Genomic DNA, 25,297 nt, shown 5'->3' on the forward strand with positions numbered 1-25,297 from the left:
TGGTTACTCATACTGACTGTAAGTGTAGTTAACTAATGAGGGGCAAGAATATAAATCCAAAGGTTCAGAGTTTTATCCTGCTGACCTTAAGACTTTTTGAATTTAACATGACCTTCATTTCTGTCAAAGCACTGCAAAACTGTGGATCAGATTTCCTATTACACTGTACGCCTCCTACAATAGGCTGGAACAACCAGATCTCAAATTGGACTGTATCACATTTATACAGACAACAGGAACATGTCCAAAAAATTATGTCTGTCAGAACCAATCTCTACATCAATTACGCCTTTATTTTCTTTATTTCATTATAGTTCGAACAATGTGCCCAATATACAAACTGACAGATCCTGAAAACACAGTGTAAATTAATTGTATAATAATAAATAAATAAATAAAGTAACAACCACCTAGGTCACCATAGTTAAGAGAGGTGTTTTTTGTAAATGAATGGGAATAATACATAATCAGACAATGGCAACTCCAGGTTGGAATATCAACAATATACAAAAAGACAGACTGTTACTCACCGTAAAGGCGACACGATGAGGTACAGACAGGAACAACAAAAAGACTCTTACGCATTAGCTTTCAGCCAAAGCATTCTTCAGAGAAGAACAAATGCACCCATTCATGCATGCAAGCAAGCACACACCTCATGCTCACATGACCACCATCTGCAGCAGCTCGGACCAGCATTCCTGTCCGAGCAGCCAGAGAGGTCAGTCCTGTGTGCTTGCTTGTGTGAATGAATGAATGAATGTGTGTGCATTTCCTTTTCTGAAGAATGATTTGGTCAAAGGCTAATATGTAAGAATTTTTTCAATCTGCCTGTCTGCAACTCAGCGTGTCATCTTTACAGCGAGTAGCAAGGATTAATAAATAGTTATTTTGTGGACAATTACTTCTTCCAATTGCATAACAACATGGTTTCAGGCACAATGAATGTTCTGTTCCCCCCCCCCCCCCCCTCCCCCTCCCAGCATGACTGACAGGCTGAAATCATAGATTTTATACTGATAATTTTTGATTGTCTCAATTCTTTTTTTGGGAGGGGGGAAAAGGTGGGGTGGGGGGAGATATGCATCAAAATTTTTGCTCTCCTTAGCATTAAATAATCTGACTCTTAGGAATATGTAACAGCCTGTTAACGAAATTTTCTTGAAGTATCTCTGATGTCTTTTGTACATAATCATTCAAAAGGTGAGCATTATAAAATCATAATCATGAAGTTAAAAATATTACATGCTGTCATTTCCTGTTAAAACAGTTCTCTAGGTGCTGTATTGTTGCTAATATCAGACTCAGTTGCCCGAGACTGCAGTCGTGTGTGCGTGAGTTGCATTTGTATATGTGCGTGTTTGCCATCTAATTCTGAGGAAGGCCTTATTGGCCAAAAGCTATTATTTGTGACAGTCTCTTTGTTGTGTCTATCTGTGACTCAGCATCTCCGCTATATGGTGTGTAGCAACTTTCCTTTTCACAATATTGCAACAAAATATTTTGTGACACATAAAAGAATTACCTCATTGAGGTAGCATTTAAGTTGTAACCATAGTAGTAGTGTAACCACAGTAGTAGTAGTAGTCATACCTGAGCATATACAACAGACAATGTCCTTGCAAAATAAACTTGTACATTATTCCTTGCAGTAAAATTATTTTCACAGTTCTTCAAGTATGTCTGATACCTATGTTCTGTCACATTCAGGAGCCAGCATATCAGCCACTGGAAACTCTCTTTCACAACTGTAAACAAAAATTTGAAACCACATAATGAATTCTCATATTAAAATATCAATGTTCTATAAATTTTGCTATGCTGAAGGTTAAAAACATAATTCCACATGTGCAGTGATCTTTTTGATAAAATTAAATAATTTTAATTTTGCCAAAGGTTTACTGCCCTCATGAAATCATATGACAACAGAAGTATTGAGTTGTTGGTAGGAACACAAAAAAGAACAGTAACTTCATTAGCTTTTTTGAACTAGAGTACATGTCTACTACATCTTAAAAAAAAAAAAAAATTAAAAATGACTGCCCAAAAGCTACTGAAGTTTTCATTCTTTTTTGTGTACCTGTCAACAGGTCAATGCTTCTACTATTCTGCGGGTTGTGAGCTTTACTCCTAAATTCTTGCCAGAACTTTCCATACTATATTTACATACTAATGACAGTTACATAAGTTTATGGAAGAGGCAACTACACTCCTGGAAATGGAAAAAAGAACACATTGTCACCGGTGTGTCAGACCCACCATACTTTCTCCGGGCACTGCGAGAGGGCTGTACAAGCAATGATCACACGCACGGCACAGCGGACACATCAGGAACCGCGATGTTGGCCGTCGAATGGCACTAGCTGCGCAGCATTTGTGCACCGCCGCCGTCAGTGTCAGCCAGTTTGCCGTGGCATACGGAGCTCCATCGCAGTCTTTAACACTGGTAGCATGCCGCGACAGCGTGGACGTGAACCGTATGTGCAGTTGACGGACTTTGAGCGAGGGCGTATAGTGGGCATGCGGGAGGCCGGGTGGACGTACCGCCGAATTGCTCAACACGTGGGGCGTGAGGTCTCCACAGTACATCGATGTTTCCGCCAGTGGTCGGCGGAAGGTGCACGTGCCCGTCGACCTGGGACCGGACCGCAGCGACGCACGGATGCACGCCAAGACCGTAGGGTCCTACGCAGTGCCGTAGGGGACCGCACCGCCACTTCCCAGCAAATTAGGGACACTGTTGCTCCTGGGGTATTGGCAAGGACCATTCGCAACCGTCTCCATGAAGCTGGGCTACGGTCCCGCACACCGTTAGGCCGTCTTCCGCCCACGCCCCAACATCGTGCAGCCCGCCTCCAGTGGTGTCACGACAGGCGTGAATGGAGGGACGAATGGAGACGTGTCGTCTTCAGCGATGAGAGTCGCTTCTGCCTTGGTGCCAATGATGGTCGTATGTGTGTTTGGCGCCGTGCAGGTGAGCGCCACAATCAGGACTGCATACGACCGAGGCACACAGGGCCAACACCCGGCATCATGGTGTGGGGAGCGATCTCCTACACTGGCCGTACACCACTGGTGATCGTCGAGGGGACACTGAATAGTGCACGGTACATCCAAACCGTCATCGAACCCATCGTTCTACCATTCCTAGACCGGCAAGGGAACTTGCTGTTCCAACAGGACAATGCACGTCCGCATGTATCCCGTGCCACCCAACGTGCTCTAGAAGGTGTAAGTCAACTACCCTGGCCAGCAAGATCTCCGGATCTGTCCCCCATTGAGCATGTTTGGGACTGGATGAAGCGTCGTCCCACGCGGTCTGCACATCCAGCACGAACGCTGGTCCAACTGAGGCGCCAGGTGGAAATGGCATGGCAAGCCGTTCCACAGGACTACATCCAGCATCTCTACGATCGTCTCCATGGTAGAATAGCAGCCTGCATTGCTGCGAAAGGTGGATATACACTGTACTAGTGCCGACATTGTGCATGCCCTGTTGCCTGTGTCTATGTGCCTGTGGTTCTGTCAGTGTGATCATGTGATGTATCTGACCCCAGGAATGTGTCAATAAAGTTTCCCCTTCCTGGGACAATGAATTCACGGTGTTCTTATTTCAATTTCCAGGAGTGTATATTGAACATAACCTGTTCTTTAGAACTTTAACTACATGTCTATAGGACACAAGGTTTGTATGTTTGCAGAACTGTTAAGTAACAGAGAAGTTGTGAGCAAGCAGACTATTTATCTACACAGGGACTAAACACGACTGCAAATACAGATGAGCTGACAATTAAACAGTTGAAATATCTCTGAAAGTAGTTTTAGTTGTAACAGTAATAGTACTAGCAGACCACCACCACCACCACCACCACCACTACCAATCTCCCTCAAAATGGATCTTATTAAAAAGTTAAAGAATAAATTCTCATATTTGTTTTGAAAGAAGAAAGTGAGCCAAACTTGCCAGACAAGTGAGTGATCTTACTAACATACTAAGAAATCTCACTTCAGCTTATACCACTCGCAATGCTATGTTCCACAACATTTGTATGAAAACCATAACTTACATGTATGCCTCAGAACATCATCCAAGCAGGAGCCAGTGAACTGTTTACTTAATATATCTTTCGCATGTAACAAGAAATATGCTGATTTAAGAGGCGATGCAACTTCTGGAGACGAAATATTTTCTTGGACTTGCCTCCACTGCCTTAATAACCAATTACTTGTCTGTTGTAATAATACATTATTATCACCTTCATAGGTCACTTTTGCATCATGATTATTTCTTAGCTCTCCAAGTCCTGATGCTGGAATGAAGAAAATTTTTTACATGTGTTAATGTCAAATGTATGGCAAAAGATCATTCATAAAATTATTAATCCTGCTTAATAAATATACTATTGTTCGAAGCAATTGAAACACCTTGAAATAATCAATGCAGGTATCAAATTTTTAAAATATATTGACGAGAATATGGATGAATTAGCCAATATTTTTTAAATTGACCCAATATTGACTTTGTGCTGACTGAGCCACAAAACTTCCCGTCATACATTGTCTGCAATTCAAAAAAGTTTCAGTGAGCTCAAATGTAATGAAGTATTTCTAACAGAATGACCTCCTACATGCCAATCAGCATAGATTCCAAAAACAAATATGAAGTGAAACAGAGCACACACTTTTCTCACATGACATATTGAAAGCCATGGATCATGGCAAAGAGAGGTAGATGCAGTATTCCTCAATTTACGAAAAGCATTTGACAAAATATATCTACTCTTATTATTAAAAATACAGTCATATGGGGTATCCAGTGAAATTTTTGACTGGACTGAAGATTTTTTGGTAAGGAGGAGACAGCAAGTTATTTTGGATGGAGACTCATCGACAGTTGAAGAAGTAACTTTGGGTGAGCACCAGGAAAGTGTGTCGCAACCCTTGCTGTACATTAATTACCTTGCAGAGAACAGTAACAGTAACCCCAGACTTTTCGCAAATGTTACAGTTACCTATATGGAGTACTGTAAGAAAGAAGCTGCACAAATATTCAGTCAGATCTTGATAAGGTTTTAGAGTGGTGCAAAAATTGGCAACTTATTTAAATGTTCAGAAATGTAAAACTGTGCACTTCATAAAATGAAAACATGTAGTATACTATGAGTACAATATAAATTACTCGCAGTTGGAATCGGTGAACTCATATAAACACCAGGGTGTAACAATTTGTAGGGAAATGAAATGTAATGATCACATAGTCTTGGTCTCAGATGTGGCTAAAGCAGGTGCCAGACTGCTGTTCATTGCTAGAATACTAGTGAAACACAATCTGTCTACAAAGGAGACAGCATATAAAACACTAATGCAAACCATCTTCGAATATTGCTCAAGTGAGTAGGACTCAAAGCTAATAGGAGCAAAAGGATATACTGAAAAGATACCAGTAAAGAGAATGGTCACACGTTTGTTTTATTTATGTGAGAATGTTACAAAGATGCTGAAAGAACTGAACTGACAGATGCTTGAAGACAGACAAAAATTATCCCGTGAAAACCTACTTACAAAGTTTCTGAAACCTAGGTTAAGTGATGAATCTAGAAACATACTACAACCTTCTACATATTGTCCCCTTAGGGATCATGAAGACAATACTAGTCTAATTACAGCATGCACCGAGGAATTTAGGCAGTCATTCTTCTCATGATCCATGTATGAATGGAATGGGAAAAAGCCATAAGCACCACACACTTCACAGTGGTTTGCAGAGTATAAATGTAGGTGATAAAGCTCCATTTGCAACATTAAATTGGAATATACACAGTAAATCACTTAATCTGATGGTGACTACATTAATTACATTTTCAATTATGGCAATTTTAACAGCCACTGAATATACCTTTTAAATATCCATTTCCACCACATGCTTCACGGCATTCCTGCAATGCATAGGCACACGTCCATGTAATAAGAGGTTTGGAAGCAGAGACCATAGCATGGATCTCCGACACCATTGCATTCTGAAACATTTTTTACATGCTACTTAACAGTATTCAGTGAAAAGTAAGATATTTAGTACATATCTGCATAAGATACGGCTGATTTCATACTCTACAACTTAAGTAATGTATTATTTCTATTATATTTTCCTGTGTTGTCATCTTTTTAACAGAATCTCTTTGGAGTTCCAAAAACTGTCCAATTTATGAAGCAACAGTACTGAGAGGAAGAAGTGGCTTTGATGAAATGGACTTGTGGCAAAATTATTTGTTCCATGGTAAACAGAGTTACACTATACATGTCAGGGAGGTTTCCATTACTATAAACCATAGCATAAATCTTGTACTGACAGCTCCTAACTTCTAACAAGTAGACCACACAGCAACTGGATTTTTGTACTGTTTCACACATATGGTAAGTGACTTTCAGAAATATCAATATCCCAAAGTAGTTCGATGCAACTCTTATAATCATCAACAAAATTGACTTTGAAGTTTTCCGAGCATCTCTGATATCCTAAAGAAATGTCACTTTTTTGATGCTCTGTGTGGCTTTGTTGTAGAATGCTCACCTACCATGTGGGTGGCCAGGATTCAATTCCTGACTGATGCATTCCCCCCCTCCCCCTCCCCCCTTTTAACAAAGGCGCATGTCCCATGAGCATTTACATAAGGATGAAACAAATAATTTATAATGTTTTTTAATTCAAACAATCTTGTTCAAATAACTTACAGGAATGCAGCCAGGTGACGTCATTGACATGAGCACACCCTGCCATTTTCAAGGCAAAACTGCAGCAAGTAAGCACTGTGCAATTCAATTTAAAATCTTGATTTTTAGAGGACCTCCACGAAGATAAGAGATAAAACACACATTCACTCACTCACTATGTAAACACTAGTCCCATCACACACCAAAGATGACCAACATCAAAAGTTATCAATAGCATTATTAAGGAAGATGTTTGAATTAAATTAGCAACCAACCTTATAAATAGAGATGGCGGTTTTTGTTTAAACTCTGTATGGAATCCTGCGCTCTCACTTGTTGAAAAATAGAGGGAGAAAGTTAATGCTACCTCACCCACTGATTAATTTCACTATCGTTAACTTCTGATGTCAGTCATCTTTGGTCTGTGATGGCGCTAGTGTTTACTGTGTGTGTGTGTGTGTGTGTGTGTGTGTGTGTGATTTTTATGGAGTTCCTCTGAAAACCAAGGTTTCAAATTGATTTGCACAGCGCTTACTTGCTGCAGTTTTTCCTTGAAAATGGTAGGGTGTGCTCCTGTCGAAACATTGGTGGTTGTTGATGATGTCACTCAGCTATAATCTCATAATTTATTTGAACACTGTATACACAGGGAGAAACTACGAGGTGCGACAAAGTAATGAGACTGATGTGAAAAAAAAAAAAAAAAAATGTTGTTTACTGTTTTAGTCAAGTTTAGTGTTGTCTCCTTCAAAGTAGTTCCCTTCTGATTCCACACACTTTTTCCAGTGCTTCTGCCATTGATGGTATCATTTCTGGAACTCATCTTCTGTAATATCCTCCAAGACCCTTGTCACAGCTTTTTGGACGTCTTGTGTTGTTTGAAAATGGTGTTCCTTGACTTCCGTTTTGACTTTTGGAAATAGAAAAAAGTCGCACAGAGCGATATCTGATGAATACTGTGGTAGTACTGAAATTTGTTTTGAGGTTAAAAATTGCTGTACTGTCAGAGCAGTATGGGATGGCGCATTATCATGATGCCAAATCCAATTATCAGCAATGTTGGCACGGACGCAAAGAACACTTTTACGAAATCTTTCTAAAATTTCTTTGGAGTAATATTAGTTAAATGTTTGTCCGGGAGGCACCCACTCTTTATGAACAATTCCCTTGGAATCCAGCATGCATTTCACTTTTGACTTTGACATGCGAGCTTTCTGTGGTCTGGATGATCCCTTTGAGCACCATTGTGAACTTTGGCGTTTTGTCTCTGGATCATACTGAAAAAAACAACTTTCATCACAAGTGATAACACGGCTCAACAATTCTGGATTGATTTCCGTTTGTTCTAACAGATCGGCTGCCACATTTTTCCATGTTTCTCACTGTTGTGATGTGAGATTTTTGGGGACAATTTTTGCACAAATCTTTCTCATACCAAGATCTTCAGTTATTATTAGATGAACCGTTTCTTGATTGATATTCAGTTCTTCTGCAATCATTTTCATGGATAATCAGATTGTACGAGTACATGCACCCTGGCCAAGTTGACATCCGTCTGTAAGGTTGATGGTCGTCCACTGCGGTCTTCATCTTCAACATTTGTTCTGCCTTCACTAAACTTTTTACGCCAACGAAAAACTTGAGCTCTTGACATAACCTCCTCTCCAAAAGCCTTCTGAAGAGTACCGTAAGTTGTCGTCGCATTTTCGCCCAATTTAACACAGAAAGAAATGGCATACCATTGAGCAATATTATGCGGCTCCATTTCCGTGACGAGACACACAAACACATGCTAACTTATTACAGCACAACTCACGACTGAGCAGTTGCATCGATGTGCTGCTTGGACTAGAAGCAGCTTATAGACCAAAGTCAAAGATATTGTGCCTACGCAAGCCTACAGGGTTGCCACATCTTGCAAAGAAAATCAGTCTCATTACTTTATGGTCACACCTTGTATGGTCTCATATTAAGCAATTTTATTGTTGGCTGATGCTTTGTGAAGAAGAAATGCTACTTATTTGTGCTGTGCTGCACTATTCATACTAGCTGCCATAGTTGGTCATTTGATGTTGCAATTGAGTATGAATTTGCATGCTGCTGCCGTCCAGTACATGCATGCCGAGCATGTGCATCTTTCATGAAGAACAGATAACAAACTGACATCACATTCCACGCATTGAGAAATTCTTCAGTTAGACGTGTTCACTCTACATTTGGAACATCTTGAGGTAACACTATTGTTATTTTAGTTTGAAAATAAGCCACCAGAACTATGCGATATCAATTCTTGCACATCACATTTCATATTTATTGATACATTTCTTTCACCTGGCAAGATTAGGGCCTTCAGATGATCTCTTACATCTAACCGGACTTCCTCAGCGAGTTAACTTTACAATTTGTGTGGCACATGAAATAATGATATGCAAGGGGCTACCCAAAAGAAACCAAACTAATTTTTTGGTGGGCCGAGCTTTTGTAGTACCACATTTTGCTGCTAGGAGCGCAAAGATTGAACATTCGAGAACTGGTAAGCTGAGTATACGGACAATGCTATGCGGAAAACTCTAGTGTTTGAGTGGTTTTCCCATTTCAAAAATGGCAAAATATCAGCTAACAACAAACCTTGTTCTGGTCGCCCTTCTATGTCCTGAATACATAAAAATGTTGGAAACATTCATGCAATCATCAATGAAGATCGACAACGGACCATTGAAGAATTATGGAGCTGACAGGAGTGACCTGGTGGTGAATTGTGACAGAAGATTTGGAAATGAAAGGGGTGACAGCCAAATTCGTGCTACGACTGCTGACTGGGTGTTTTTTTTTTTTTTTTTTTTTTTTTAAAAAGGGCTCTGTCTGTATGACGTGTGAAATCGCTGATACACAGGAACAAAAGCACATGTTCAAAAATTAGCAGAAAGAACATATGCACAAATGTGTGTTCTCATGTCCACATACTGTCTTACTGTTTTAGCTGTCTGCTACACACCCATTTCTTTGCTTGGAAGTTGTGTTGCATTTATTGTGATGACAGGTGACAGTTTGTTTGCAGGTTTCATGAGGAGGGTACAATGAGATTGAAGATTTTATGCTTGGTAATCTGCAATGATAAGGCTGGCAATAAAATTTTGTTAGGTGGCAAGCTTCTTAAAGCAATGCATTTCAGTGTGATTATTCCTGAAACTGAGAAATACTTAAGAGAGGTTTCAAATGTTCTGCGACAGCTACCTGATTTTCAGTACATCATTTGAATTTTACTTTGTAAGGTCTTTACACAACTTCCATTTTTTTTTTTTTGTTTTTGCGTCACCAGTATCCTTCATTTTAATTTCCAGTAATTTGTTAAGGGGCTCCACCTACTCCATCTTTTCTCTTGCTCAGATACTAGGCTCCTAAATTGTTGTGCTATTAAGTTACCATAACATCAATATTTGTATAGTTTTTGTATTCACTTTTCAAAAGTTCATAACAAAGTGAGGTAGCACAGTGATTAGCACACTGGACTCGCATTCGGGAAGATGAAGGTTCAATCCCATGTCTGGCCATCCAGATTTAGGTTTTCTGTAATTTCTCTACATTCACTTAAGGCAAATGGTACCTTTGAAAGGGTACAGCCAATTTTCTTCTCTATCCTTCCTGAGCTTATGCTCCATCTCTAATGACCTCATTGTTGACGGGACGTTAAACACTAATCTCCTCCCTCCTCTATGTTTGTAGGCTGCTGCTCCTCTTTTGATTTGATATGATCAGAGACTATACTTGATGCTCTGGGCATCACATTTCAAATTTTTATTTATATGATCTTTAGAAATGCCATTCAGTATGACTTTTCTTTGTGTGTAATCATCTATAAATTTGAGTGTGCTTTCTCCATTTGAATAAATTGCACAGGCATAGTTGCACTGTAGGAAACATCAGAGCATGTGCAAAGTTGAACAGAAAAAAGGCATCATGTGGTTGCACCCATAGATTCTTGATATGTGAGAAGTACTGATGACACTAGTGACTAAGAAACCTATGAGGTAAACAGTGTGTGAAGATCACATTGCCCATCCGGTTGCATCCATCCTAACTGGCTGTACAAAGAACTGATATGAACAAGCAACCAAATGTTGCACACACATCTTATGCAAGCGTTCACTCTTTATTCTGTGTTGAACTACATCACAGTAGTAAAGCTTAGAGAAGTCTTAAGATTGTGCTGATTTTTGTTTAGTTTGAGGTGGAAATAATTTTCTAAATTTTTGGATTGCATGTAGGCAGAAGAGAGATTTTTCCTGCAAGCTGCAATAGTTTATTCCTCCCAACTTAGATGCTCATCCAAGATTATGTCTTTTACCTTTTTTTTTGAGACAGTAATTGGATACCACAGAGAAGTGTTGGATGGATTGTTTCACAAAAAGTCCACTGATTAATTTTAAGTGAGATATGAGGGTGACCTGTAACTTCTTACTTTAAGACCCAGGAGTTGTGCCCATTGTGACACTGAACAAAGATCATCATTAATACCTGACATAGCAGCAGTTACATTCTTAGGGGTGGCACTTTTGTACAACTGGCTATCATCAGTGTAAAAGCGGTAGTTACAAGGGTGAAGCACAAATGAAATATAATTTATATACAATGAGAAAAGCAATGGCCCAAGGACAGAACCCTGGAGGACTCCAGAGTAAACTTTTCCATAACGATTTCTCTGACCCACAGATGACTTGTCGACATTTGTTTCTGAGATGCTGTTGAATTACAGTATTGCACTATTTGAAAAATTCAGCTATTTTATTTTAATAAGTTACATACTGAAATCAACCATATCAAAAGACTTGCTGTAGGCAAGCAATGTTAAAATGGCTGTTCATGATATATTTGATGTCATCACTCACTTTGATTAAATTTCTAAAGCTTGTTGAGAAGAACTCACAGGATTATGATAGTTAACAGAAAACCAGACTCTTTTAGTTTAGTTAACCTCACTCAGGCTTAATTTCCAGTCGATTAACCATTTAAAAACGCAATGTAAACAGCCAACTCATATTTTCAAATCTGTTATCCAAATAGTTATAAGGTGCATTCTGCACAGAATTTGGAGGTAATAAAGCCTAAAACTGTATAAGCTAACAACAGCATAAGTCAGCCTCCCTTACAACCTATCTGTAAATTAATTATGTTTGCAATACATTCTCAGTGATTACATAAACACAGCCATGCCAGGGAAACCCAGGAAATACAGGAGCACTTTACGCAGGAAAACACTCCACAATTCTTTGTTTTCAAGATCTTTTAAAGTAACATCATCACCATCATCATTATCATTATCAAGTGAAAACTGAACAGAATGTTTAATTTCCGTAACATGGAACTCAAATTATGTACAGTATGAGTCCTACTATGATTTTTGAGAAAAATCTATCATGAATTATCAGAAGCTAGTCTTCCCCCTTTTGGCGTCCACTCTGGAAATGACCTCATCAATCTGTTAACATAATCTAACAATGAAATTAATCATTTTTTGACAGTTTTTGAAAGGGGAGGAAGAGAGGTGAAGGAAAAGGACTGGAGGGGTTTAGGAAAAGGGGTTCAGTCCTTTTCCTTCACTCCTCTTCCTTCCCCTTCAACTCTTCTGCAGGAAGGAGGAGCCAATGGCTCTGGAAGCTTGAATAAGTTAAACATTTTTGTGTGTGGTTGTTCTCCTACTGTCACTTGGCAAGTAGTTTTTTTTATCTATCAAATAACATTCTGTTGACATAATCTTAATGGTCTGAGACCTAAATTTCAACACTTTCCAACAATATATGTCATTCTATATCTCATGAGAATTGGCTGGTATCTCCTCCTCTCACAGTTACAGTTTTCCTTGTTATCCTTTAATATCTTTCCACACTTCTGGAAGTCTCTTCCTGCAACATTAAATTACATAATTATAATTTCCTAGAGTATGCGTTACTTACAAGTCTCCTAAGTTTTCCTCCTGAGTTACTTTCTTCAACACAGTCCAAATACTGATCAGTGAAAGACGAAACAAATACTTTCAGGGCGCAGGCAGCCGACACATAGGGCAACAAACGCCATTGCTGAAAAAGAACAGAGTCTGTAAATAGTAAGTGAGCTTTTTATATAAAGTATTTTCAATTATTATAAACACACTAATAATCTCAGGTCTTAATTAGTGTTTGTAATTGAATAATAACACACAACCAAATTAATGTACACCACTCAGCAAACAATAATCTCTCAGAAACGAAGTACCAAAAATGTTCCTTTGATCACAAGTTGAACATGGTCCAAATGCCCACTGCTGAAAAAGAAAATTGCATGCATCAGCACTTTCATAACTCTAAGTCACCATCATACTAGTTTCCTGCCTCCACCCTCGCTCCCCTCCCCTCCCCTTCCCTTCCCTTTCCTTTCAAAACTTTACTTTTAGGTATTATATATAAAAACTCAGAGCATTGTGTTTTTCTGTGGATGCACCGGGCTGAAAATATTTTCCACTTTTTAAAACAGACTAGAAGTGATAACTTTTAGTCACTTTTATCCACACCTACTACATGTCAGAATGATATTTTCATTTAGTGGATAGGCTGGAGGTTTCGAAACTTCCTGAGTCGGATGTGGTGAAGATGGCAACTGGATAAGCTCCAGGATGCTGTGTTTGTTTAGGGAATTGAAAGGGACATAAGAAAGATTGAAAACACTGGTAGATTTCAGACAAATCCATTTTTAAGCTATATGACACCCACAGATTCTCCCCCCACCCCCACCCCCCCACACACACCTCCCTTTCCCCGAACACACCCATGCGCACGCGCACACACACACACACACACACACACACACACACACACACACACACACACACACACACACACACACGTACTGTGTGTACAATTAATGATAAATTCTGGAACAGTGGAGCGACTATAGGGACATGTCAGCAAGTGCCAACATTCAGCTACTTTGCAAAATTTAGAATTCATATCATTCTGAAATATGATGACAAGCACTTTCTATGCATACAACTTCTTTCTGCATACATGGCTTACCTTTGTAATTCTACTGGAGATTACCTTGAAAATATTGACAAGCTTTACCTAAGCAAGAAACATATACTTTTTCATTATTATACAACTGTCTCTACTTGTTGTGTCTCCCTGTCCACCTCCACACATAAATGTACAAATTTTCTAAAGAGTAAGGTAATTTGGCAGTGAATCAAACAAACCTGCAACTGGTACTCCAGGATAGGAAGTTCCTCATTTTCATCAGGGCCAAACTGCTTTCTTATTGCCGAGTATCTTACAGCAATACAGACAGAGTGACACAGTGTATTTGCACTTTCTTGCATTATACCAACTCGTCCTGCAGACAGGTTTTCTAAAGATGCACCTGCAATATTACAAAACTATGAACTTCCATTGAATGATGGTGCTTCACCAAACAATGAAGCTTACTGTGGTGAACATTAGAAACATATAATTCAGAAAATTAGTTATCACCATCAGTTTCATTGTTATCAACCTATGAAGATAGAATAACGCAACCAGTACGTTGCATAAGCTGTAGCATGGTCATTCGTGACGTCAAAATCAAAATTAATAGTGAATCTTATTACAATATGATAACTAATATGTGGCTAATCTTGGGGACAGAGAACTTAAAAATGAAGCAAGAAAGTGTGTGTGTGTGTGTGTGTGTGTGTGTGTGTGTGTGAGTGCACGCGCGCGCGTGCACACTTTGTTAATTACAGACACTTTTTTTGTTGTTGCATATTTACGTCTTCTTGTTTTCAGATTTTCAGCTTGGGTCTATAGGTATTTTCTTTCAAAATGTTGTCTTCTGATGGGTAAATCAAATGCTCAAGATGTCTACCGTCAGCTCTTGTAAAGGGACATCCTCCTCTAGCATTACTTTTCTTCAACAGTAGTAGTTGATATCGGTAATATTTTTCGAATTTTGAACAAGTCAATATTATCTCAGCTGTTTTTCTGAAAAATTTTATGTAATTTTATACACAATATGTTATAGTACAAGCTAAAATTTATGTAAAGGAATTACTTTATTTTCGTTGTTACAATCGATATGGTACTAGCTCTGAATGTACAGTTAAAATTGCCTTTTTTTTTTTTTTTTTTTTTTTTAGAAACATTTGAAATTATGAAATATTTGGCACACTTAAAATTTCAATTATTAATTATGCAGTCTAGTACTGTTTACTATATTTACTTCTGGATTCATTTATGAAATAATAATCAAACTTAATAGAAATTCATTTGCCAAGAAAAATTATAAACCCTATGGAATATTGTTATTTCTGCAGAGTGAGGGAGTAGTAAACACGCCTCTGATGTGATCGAACGTATTTTTGGTGAACAATGTAATTTCGGATTTGTTAATGGGAAAATTCATAAGACTGTGTGATATACTAAAATGCGCCAAAATAAATTAATGTAAAAACAAAAAATCCGCAACGACAGTCTTCAAAATTATTGAGATCAATTGAACCGTGAGAACATAAGATGTGAGAATTTCAGCTTCAACAATCGACCCCTAGACAAGAACAACTACAAGAAAAGATAAGTAAACTATAAAGTTTATTGTAATCTTACTCCTGTCAAATCTTCAGAAAAAAGCTTTGCACACTGGTGAACAATAGCAGCAATTAGGCAGAAGGGATATCTAACATGTTTCTAAATGCTGCATCATGGCCTGTCTTACTCGCTCAGTTGTATCTGCTGAAATCCTTCCTGAACATATATGCGAACAACGTCAACATTCGCAATAATCTTTAGTACACAATGTTCTTTAAATGCCCCTCAAGATCAGGACATTGAGCAGGCAAAAATATTGTTGCCCTGTGACCTATCCATTTAATTGGGAAATGCTGATTTACAATTGTTCTTGCTTGCAGAACAAAATGAGATGATGCTGAATCATGTATGAACCACAAGTGTAGTGGAACATCTTCCAGCAAAACATTTAATTGTACCATTAAAAATTCAGTGTATGATGATCCAGTCAGTTTTTCACAGAAAATCGAAGATCCAATTAATCTCTCTCTAATTATGCCAGCCCATACATTAATGATAAACTGTTGTTGTTGTCTTGTTTCCAAATCTGCAAAGGGATTCTCATTCACCCATATATGAGTGTTGTAGAGAGTATGCACTCCAATACTTATGAAATTTGCTTCATCAGTGGATAGTATGGCAGACAGAAGGGTTATTTCTGAAAGCACATCCCCAGTAACAGCACATCCCAGTAACAGCACATCCCCAGTAACTGAGTATAAAAAGTTTTTCTTGATGGCAAATCTGCTTCAATATGACCTTACTCTCTTTGAAGTTAGTGTGGATAAATCAGTCGCTCTTGTAACACTTCTCACGCTATCCCATGATTCACAGCCTCAGTTTCTGCTATTTCTCTGGTACAGCTGCCATTATTGTCTTCAATATGATGAAGTACTCGATCATCTAAATCATGTGTTCTAACATTATTTTGTCTTCCACAATGAAATAACTTTTTCTCAAAAGAACCTCTTTCCACAAGCCATTCATGTATTCTTCGAACGGTCTTACTTTTTGTACAAATGCCTGGCTTCAACGCTTTGCAATTTGTTAGTCCATACATCAAGTGCATCTCCACCATGTGCCGATTAGAATACATTTTAACCAGGGATGTGCACAGTACACATCAGTTTAATATGAATACGGCCACTTGCGTCTCGCCTGTGACTAAGTCAGAGACAACATGTCGCTCTCCAGATGAAGATGCTTGTTTAGTGAAGCCCCTCTCAGAAATAGCTGATTTGATTCCTAGTGTGTGTGTGTGTGTGTGTGTGTGTGTGTGTGTGTGTGTGCGTCTATATATATATAAAAAAAACAAAGATGATGTGACTTACCAAATGAAAGTGCTGGCAGGTCGACAGACACACAAACAAACACAAACACACACACAAAATTCAAGCTTTCGCAACAAACTGTTGCCTCATCAGGAAAGAGGGAAGGAGAGGGAAAGACGAAAGGATGTGGGTTTTAAGGGAGAGGGTAAGGAGTCATTCCAATCCCGGGAGCGGAAAGACTTACCTTAGGGGGAAAAAAAGGACGGGTATACACTCGCGTGCACACACACGTATACAGACACAAGCAGACATATTTAAAGACAAATGTCTGCTTGTGTCTGTATATGTGTGGATGGATATGTGTGTGTGTGCGCGCGAGTGTATACCCGTCCTTTTTTCCCCCTAAGGTAAGTCTTTCCGCTCCCGGGATTGGAATGACTCCTTACCCTCTCCCTTAAAACCCACTTCCTTTCATCTTTCCCTCTCCTTCCCTCTTTCCTGATGAGGCAACAGTTTGTTGCGAAAGCTTGAATTTTGTGTGTATGTATGTGTCTGTGTTTCTATCGACCTGCCAGCGCTTTCGTATGGTAAGTCACATCATCTTTGTTTATATATATATATATATATATATTTCCCACGTGGAATGTTTCCTTCTATTATATATATATATATATATATATATATATATATATATATATATATATATATATATATTGGGGGGGGGGGGGGGGGGGGAGACGAATATGCGGGACACTAGTTCAATAAGAACTGAAGAGTAAGCTTTCACACCCAATTGTGTTTTCGATACTGAAAGGATTCGTTCATTTACTAGCACCATGACAACTAAGACAAACATAGTAGGGCTTAGACATAACACTTCCCAAAACAATCTACATTTGAAAAGAAACAATACCTGCAGGACCAAGCATGACATTTCAGGGGGGAAAAATAATGGAGCAAACATGAAAAAACGAGAACGTGTTTGTAATAAAGGGGGGGGGGGGAGGGGGGAAGACACCATGGAAGAATTATCCAAATTGGACAGAAATTGGTAGATGTTCAGACTAACAAATGATTACTATTACAGAAAGATTGAATGATTTATTCAAGAGAAAAAGCTTCACAAACTGAGGAAGTCAATAATGTATTGCTCCACCTCAGGCCCTCGTGCAAGCACTTATTTGGCTTGTCACTGACTGATAAGAGTTGTTGGATGTCTTCCTGAGGGATATCATGACAAATTCTTTCCAACTGGCAAGTTAACTTGTCCAAATCTCTAGCTTGTTAGAGGACCCTGCCTATAACGCTCCACACATTCTCAATTGGGGAGATGTACAGCAACCTTCCTGGCAAGGGCAGGCTTTGGCAAGCACAAGACAAGAAGCCATTTGTGGTTGGGATTGTCCTGCTGAAATGTAAGACCAGGATGGCATTTCAAATTTATGATAGTAATGAATCTGGGGGTTCTCAGTGTGTCTCTGATGACTGAGTGGTCTTCACGTTCTATAGTCCCTCTTACTGTCCAGCATTACATTAAACAGATCCTGTTGGAATGCATGGTGGCTGCTGCATGTGTTGGTGGCCCCGAGTTCCTTCTTATGTGTGATAATGCCAGGGCCCATGAGGCGGGCATCACCAGGGTTGTCCTGTAAAGCCAGGATATTGAAGCAATGGACTGGTCAGTGGAAACTCCTGATCTAAACCATGATGGGAGATGGTTTACAGACTTGTTTGTGGTCTTCCTGTTCATTGAAGACTTTCCAAGAACACTCACTGAAGAATGTGAATGGATACCACACAGTGACCTCCACAGATTTATATGGAGCATACCACATATGGGTAAGGCAGTGATAAAGGCTCATGGAGAATATACACATTACTGAAGCTCTCCAGGTCCAACGGAAAGCACCCAGGACAGTATGATGAATGATGGTTTGCACTTTGTTTTCAGCACCTGTCAAACATTTCAGTTCTTGTTATGTAAATGAACAAGGATGTAATAATGTTTTGTTGTGCACTTCATTTGTGAAAGGTAAAGGTATAATTTCATAACATACCCAGTCCTCAATAATTATTGCTCAATTGAGTATGGCAGATGCCCAAAGTCATGTTCCCCTAATTCTTTGAGGAGTGTATTAAGAAATTACATTGTTTATAATAAGATTGTTGATTTCCACAGCAACTCTTGAGCACCTGTGGTCACTTATGAGGAGATGACTGTCAGTATTTGGCTATAGTAGCTGCATGCAATGCCAGAGATCATGTAATCACTTAATCTGTCCTTTTACCAGTGAGCCATCTGGGTCTTTAATCAAAAAATGTTGGAAAAATAACACAGAAACCTCATTGCTTCCTAAGAGTTTCTTATACAGTAACCCCCATTCTTTAATTATAAATCATTAACCAAACACTTTGCTCTGTCCGGTACACTGACACTGTAACAACCACTGCTGACAGGGGCACCTCATACACAGTTCAGAGAGGGCAGATGTTACAGTTCATAAAAGGAAAACCACCTCTGCTAAACTAGTGCTGGCATGTGATAGAAAAGTATATAATAAAATTGTGGCATAAAGTTATGTGGAAGGATGGTGACCTTTCTTGCAAATATGCCTAGATCTGTAGTTAAGCTGGATAGCTTGTATAATAGTCATGCAGCAGGCAAAGAATGACTTTATTGATCACAATGTATGTGTGACGTGTTTTGGAATTATTTCCATCTTCAGAAATACAATTGCAAAGGTGACAGAAGGAAAGGTGTGTTATCAGTTGTGTGCGTAACATGAGATGACAGGCTACCTAGCAGTAACCACCATTCTTTAATTTTAAATCATGAACTATGCATTTCATAGTAAACATTTCCAAAAAAATTGGAGACCATCTCTTGAGCTTTAATGTACCATTGGTGAGGAGGACATCACAGATGGAACACAAGTTTCACAAAAAAATGTGGACCTCAGGAAAAAAATTAAAACTGATGAATATGACTACCAAGCTACCAAAAGCAACACATTATCACAGTCTCTCTTGTTATGCACACATCTAGTAATGCTTGTCCTTGTGCCACCTTTGCAGTTGGATTTCTGAAGATGGAAATAATTTCAAAATGCGTCATACTTTGTGAAACATATATAGTTAATGTAAGCTTGCACAGCCAGTAATTAGCTTAACAGCTACAACCTATGGAACACACCACTTCCCTATCTTTCATCCTCAATAGCAATGGATATCAGTCAGGCCATCTGACAGCCACTGAAGACACCCACCACTGAAACATATTGCTTCCTGACATTTCTTATGTGACAAAGTCATTAAGACTGAAAATGTTTATTTTTCTGCAGATTAGAACACATTTCAAAATTTTGTTTTTAGCCAATATTTCAGTTTAAGCAACAAGAAATGTGGACCATGGGAAACAAAAAACTGACGAATATGGTAACTAAACTGCCACAAGGATATCACAGTTTAAAACCCAGAAAGGAAATTTCAGTAAAGAAAGCAGTCCTGATCTTCCCAGAATGAGATTTTCACTCTGCAGCAGAGTGTGCGCTGATATGAAACTTCCTGGCAGATTAAAACTGTGTGTCCGACCGAGACTCGAACTCGGGACCTTTGCCTTTCGCGGGCAAGTGCTCTACCATCTGAGCTACCGAAGCACGACTCATGCCCGGTACTCACAGCTTTACTTCTGCCAGTATCTCGTCTCCTACCTTCCAAACTTTACAGAAGCTCTTCTGCGAACTTTGCAGAACTAGCACTCCTGAAAGAAAGGAGCTTCTGCAAAGTTTGGAAGGTAGGAGACGAGATACTGGCAGAAGTAAAGCTGTGAGTACCGGGCGTGAGTCGTGCTTCGGTAGCTCAGATGGTAGAGCACTTGCCTGCGAAAGGCAAAGGTCCCGAGTTCGAGTCTTGGTCGGGCACACAGTTTTAATCTGCCAGGAAGTTTCAGTCCTGATCTTGCTTCATTGCTCCTTTTGTCTCAATGAAAAAGAAAACATCTGGGATTTACACATAAATGTAATGTAATTCTGTTAAAAGTTACTAGCCTAACATAATTCAGGTTTTATAGGATTAAAAAAGTTTTATAAACTAAAGCAAAATGGTGGAAGAAACTGTACACAGCGAAAAACTAACACGAATTCAATTATGTAACAATAAAAGACCAAGTAATATAGAGACCACTGCAGCTAAATATGAAACTACAATATTTTTTGTGGAACATAACCTGTTATGATAATTTGTGAACAGTTTATTTAATTTTAAGCAAATTTCCTAACTTGACTTCATTAGGCTGCAGTGGAAATCAAACTGACTACTTAGCAAATAGGTAATTACTTTTTTTGTGAAATTTAACATTATCAGATTAGCCAGTTACCTGCTTGCACAATTATTGAATAAACTCATTACATCCCTCTGTAGTTTGCAGGAGAGCACTTGAAGATGAAAACAGTTGAACCTCACCTAATAGTTGCTGTGGGTTTGTGAAAAACGTTTCATACTCTCCTTCTGGTGTTACATCACTAACTCTGTTTAGTAGATTTTCTCTTGGAATTCTGTAATTCTGGAAAATGATGAACCTAGAAAGGGTATGATTGACAGATTAGGGAAAATATTATTTAAATGAATCAAAATGCAATGAATCAACAAAAATCTGATCTGGACAGGTATAGAAGCTTCAGATCTACAGTTTAACAAGAATCATATTACAGAGCCCCTGAATATGAGTGTGGTCTGGAGGGCTTCCGGCAACCTACCCATTATCAATTCCATTGAGACCAATCTTCTCTCCCATGTCACCAACTATGATGCCTGTGTATGGCATCAGTGTCTTGGGATTCCGGATGGGCACCATGAAAGCATGAAGACCATGGCAGACACCATCAGCAGTGACAAGTTGTGCAAATAGGACTGCATGCGTGCATGTCTTTCCTGTGTTCACAATATAAAAAGGTCATGATCAGAACACGCATGAGTTTCAAACATTACAGCTTTAACAATTTCAGAAATGAATCCAAAATAGTGAAAGGAAATTTTACACAAGAGACTTCTTACATTTTAATACAGCTCTGATAATATTGTGCCATATAAACATGAGAGCTTCAATAATCAAAGGAAGATCAGCCTAAAGTAAACAACTATCAAAAATTACTTGTGTGTTAACCTGTGTAACTATTATGTTCCATCATATTATTACTGTTTCTCATGCTTGGCAAATTAGTTATATAAAGTAGCTCAGGCTTTCATTCATTCCTTCCAGCAGTCTCGCACAATGGAAAGTCTGCATTGTAATATCAACAATATTAATTAAAAGTGTAAAGTGCTACTCCCCATGGAGATGACGTGTTGAGCTCTACACAGGCACAACAAAAATACTGCTACATATGAGCGTAGGCCAAAGTCTTCTTCAGAAAAGGAAAACACACACATATTCACTCATGTGAGCACACCTCACACACACATGAGCACTATCTCCAGCTGCTGCTCCAACCAGAATGCAACTGAAATGCATCAAATGGGAGCAACAACTTGGAGTGGGGAGTGGAAGGGAACAGCTAGCAGCATGCAGGTGGGGGAAGAGGAATCAGTTCTGCGGGTAGAGCACGCAAGGACTAGAAATGGCAGGACAAGGCTGCCAAGTGCAGAGTTGGGAGGCTGTGGTGGTGGTGGTGGTGGTGGTGGTGGTGGTGGTGGTGGGGAGGGGGGCTGATAGTAGAGTAGCAGGGAAGGACAAGACACCAATGGTGGGTGCACTGGCAGAGAGCAGTGCACAATGAGGGTGAAGGGACATGAATTGTGAGAAGATGATAGGTCAAAACAGTTGGGTAGATAGTGTGAAGACAGTATGTTACCATAGGTTGAGGATAGTATGATTTCAGGAGTGGAGGATGTATTGTGAGGATAATGATTAGCACCTGCACAGTTCAGGAAAGCTGGTGCTGGTGGGGGAGGATCCCAATGGTCAGGGTAAAGCAGCCATTTCAATCAAGCATGTTGTGTGCACCTGCATGTTGTACCACAGGTTGGTCCACTCTGCTCTTGGTCATAGTTTGGCAGTGGCCATTCATCCTGGTGGACAGCTGGCAGGTAGTCATACCAATATCAAAAGCTGAACAACGACTGCAGCAACGGCTTTTATGTGACACGGCTGCTTTCATATAAAGTGCTGGGTGGGTGAGCTGGGCAGGTCTTGCACATGCGTCTTCCACAGAAATATGATCCCTGAGGCAAGGCAGTGGGGTTGGGATTGGGAGTTGCATAGCGATGGATTAGGATGTTGTGGACAGCAAAAAGTTTGTTGTAAGTAGCTGCAGTTCAAAAGGAACAATTTACCATGAAGCAGTAGTCAAAATGCTTAACTCCTTAAACAGGTGTCTGCAAGATGACCACATGTGAGCACCAAATATTATTCTTATGGCAATGTTTTTGGGCAATGAACACTTTCTTTCTTAAAGCTGAATTATCCTAAAACATTGTTTCACATGACATTATGGAATGAAAATATGCAGAGCATGTCAGCTTACAGATTTGTCTCTCCCCAAATTTCCAATGATTTGAAGTGCAAATGTGGCTGAACAAAGTTGTTTTAGGAGTTCCAAAAAGTGTTTTCTCCCATTTAAATTCTCGTTAATGTGGACACCAAAAATTTTTGATGTTTCCACTGATTTCTTCATCCTGTGTTACACACATTGGTGTAGCATCTCTAAATGTGCAGAGCAGAATATGTTGTGTATTTCTGAAACTGATATTAGGCCATTCACAGAAAACCACTCAATAATACCTTTATGAACTTTATTTACCATTTCTTCAGTTGCTATATGTATGTTTTGATTGATTACAAAACTAGTGTTATCTGCAAACACAACAAATTCTGCTTGTTGTATGTTAGACAGACAGTGCCATTTTGTTGTAAAATCTGGTGACTAAATGTGAAAATGGCATTCTCAGTTGAGCAACTCTTCTGAGATCCAAACTGTATTTTACTGGTGGCCTTACTGTTGCTCATGTGGGATACATGACCTTCTCAAAAATTTTGGAAAATGGTGTCAGTAGAGAAACAGGTCAGCAGTTATTGACGAATCTCCCATCATCCTTCTTATAGAGGGGTTTAACAGTGTCATACTTCGATCTCTGTGATTAATTAACATTGTATTTAACATTAAAAATGTAAACTGTACAGCTTTTCAACCTGCACGAGTTGAAACCTAGGTTTGTTCCCCTATTACTTACGACATAAAGTTTCAAAACTTTAATTTTCTCATACGAGGACTACCCAGAGAGTAATCATCATTTTCAGGTATATAGGAAGTAGTGAAGTAAATGGAACAGTTACTATAAAGACTCGTGCAGAAGATTAGTGACTTGGAGCTACAGCAGTAGAAAGGTCGTTTGCCTACAGCCTCTCTTCAAAATGAGCACTGCTGAAAATTCTGTCAAATGTGAGTTATGAATTTTAGTAGCAAAAAACTTCTATGTTGTTGACAATTATCTGTCATAAAACATGTGTAGAAACCAAAATGCCATAGCTGACCCTCTGTAATCAACAACAATTAGGTTGAGAAAATTAATGAAAACAGACAAATTCCTTCAGTATTTAGCATAAGTCTATAGTGCCCCAAGTTCTGTGCTAGTTGGAATCCAAAACTGTCCAAGAACCATAAAACTCAACAGATTACTGGTTCTCTATAATCTCTTTTCCATTACGGTACAGCAGAAACAGGCTTTCTGAATACAATTGTGTGCCAATGCGGAGACCAAACAATAGTCTGTGATTGAGGTCATAAAATCTCATCAATAAACCAGAATCAACATGCTTTTAATATAAAAACCAAGACAAGCCAGCCAAAGTAACTGGTACCATTTATGAACTATTTTTACTACATTTATGGACAACAATCTCAGCCTGGCAAACTATTGTCAGGTGAAGAAAGATGTTTTGGAATATCCAGCTAAACTTGAAGCCCTGTAACTTCCACTGTACTTTACGGACATGGAAAAGTGGCCTTGATTGTGACAAAGAAGCTTACGGCAGTATAAGAGTCTGGCTGGTGTCTCTGACAGCAGACTTTAACACAAACGGAAATTGTCAATTAACTGAGACCTATGATAAATGCTTAAATCTGAATAGCGATTATGGAGAAATATAATACAAAGTAGTCCATTTAGTAAAAAATTTTCTTTAACAATTCCACTATTTTATTTTACCCTAAACAGTTTACTTTCCAGTTAGCTCATGTGATACACTGAATTATGAATTCTTAAGTAATGAAGAATGTGTAGACAGAAATCAGGCAATTCTTTCTTACCTAAATTTCCAGCCCAGCACTTTGCTGCACGAAAATCAGGGGTATGAATTATAAATTCTTGAGTGGAAGGATCATATGTTGCAGTTGTCCTCATTTTCTTTGTATTGCTTCCATGTTCAACCTCTGTCAATGCAAGGCAGCTCAAAATCTGTTGGACAGACAATGAAGCATAGAAACGAAGGGAAACAATTTTTTTTACTTATTTAACATTAATATTTCAGTACGGTGTTATTGATAAGATGACAATAACGGTTAATAGAAGTTACATTGCAGAAACACTCTTATTACAAACAGAAAGGTCAGAAAATAAGTAAATGGCTGTAACAAGAATAATGTTTGGCAAGCGCGCGCGCGCCCCCCCCACACACACACACACACACACACACACACACACACACACACACACACACACCTCCATCTTATGGAAGCAATATTCATTAGAAAT

The 25,297-nt window shown here is 39.0% G+C and overlaps 1 protein-coding gene across 2 annotated transcripts in view; it reads right to left on the reverse strand.

Annotated features, from left to right (window-relative positions):
• The window catches only part of LOC126470331 (peroxisomal acyl-coenzyme A oxidase 3), a 200,056-nt gene that overhangs the window by 8,784 nt on the left and 165,975 nt on the right, over window positions 1-25,297 (reverse strand). For both annotated transcript variants that reach the window (XM_050098130.1, XM_050098121.1), the window contains exons 5-12: window positions 24,853-25,000; window positions 21,304-21,478; window positions 21,011-21,126; window positions 13,934-14,097; window positions 12,660-12,782; window positions 5,897-6,017; window positions 4,068-4,310; window positions 1,594-1,748 (exon numbers count right to left, since the gene is read on the reverse strand). In XM_050098130.1, the coding sequence (XP_049954087.1) occupies window positions 1,594-1,748; window positions 4,068-4,310; window positions 5,897-6,017; window positions 12,660-12,782; window positions 13,934-14,097; window positions 21,011-21,126; window positions 21,304-21,478; window positions 24,853-25,000 (1,245 nt within the window). The remainder of the gene's footprint in view (window positions 1-1,593; window positions 1,749-4,067; window positions 4,311-5,896; window positions 6,018-12,659; window positions 12,783-13,933; window positions 14,098-21,010; window positions 21,127-21,303; window positions 21,479-24,852; window positions 25,001-25,297) is intronic.

Source organism: Schistocerca serialis, chromosome 1 (genome assembly GCF_023864345.2).
Source record: "Schistocerca serialis cubense isolate TAMUIC-IGC-003099 chromosome 1, iqSchSeri2.2, whole genome shotgun sequence".
Lineage (NCBI taxonomy): Eukaryota > Metazoa > Arthropoda > Insecta > Orthoptera > Acrididae > Schistocerca > Schistocerca serialis.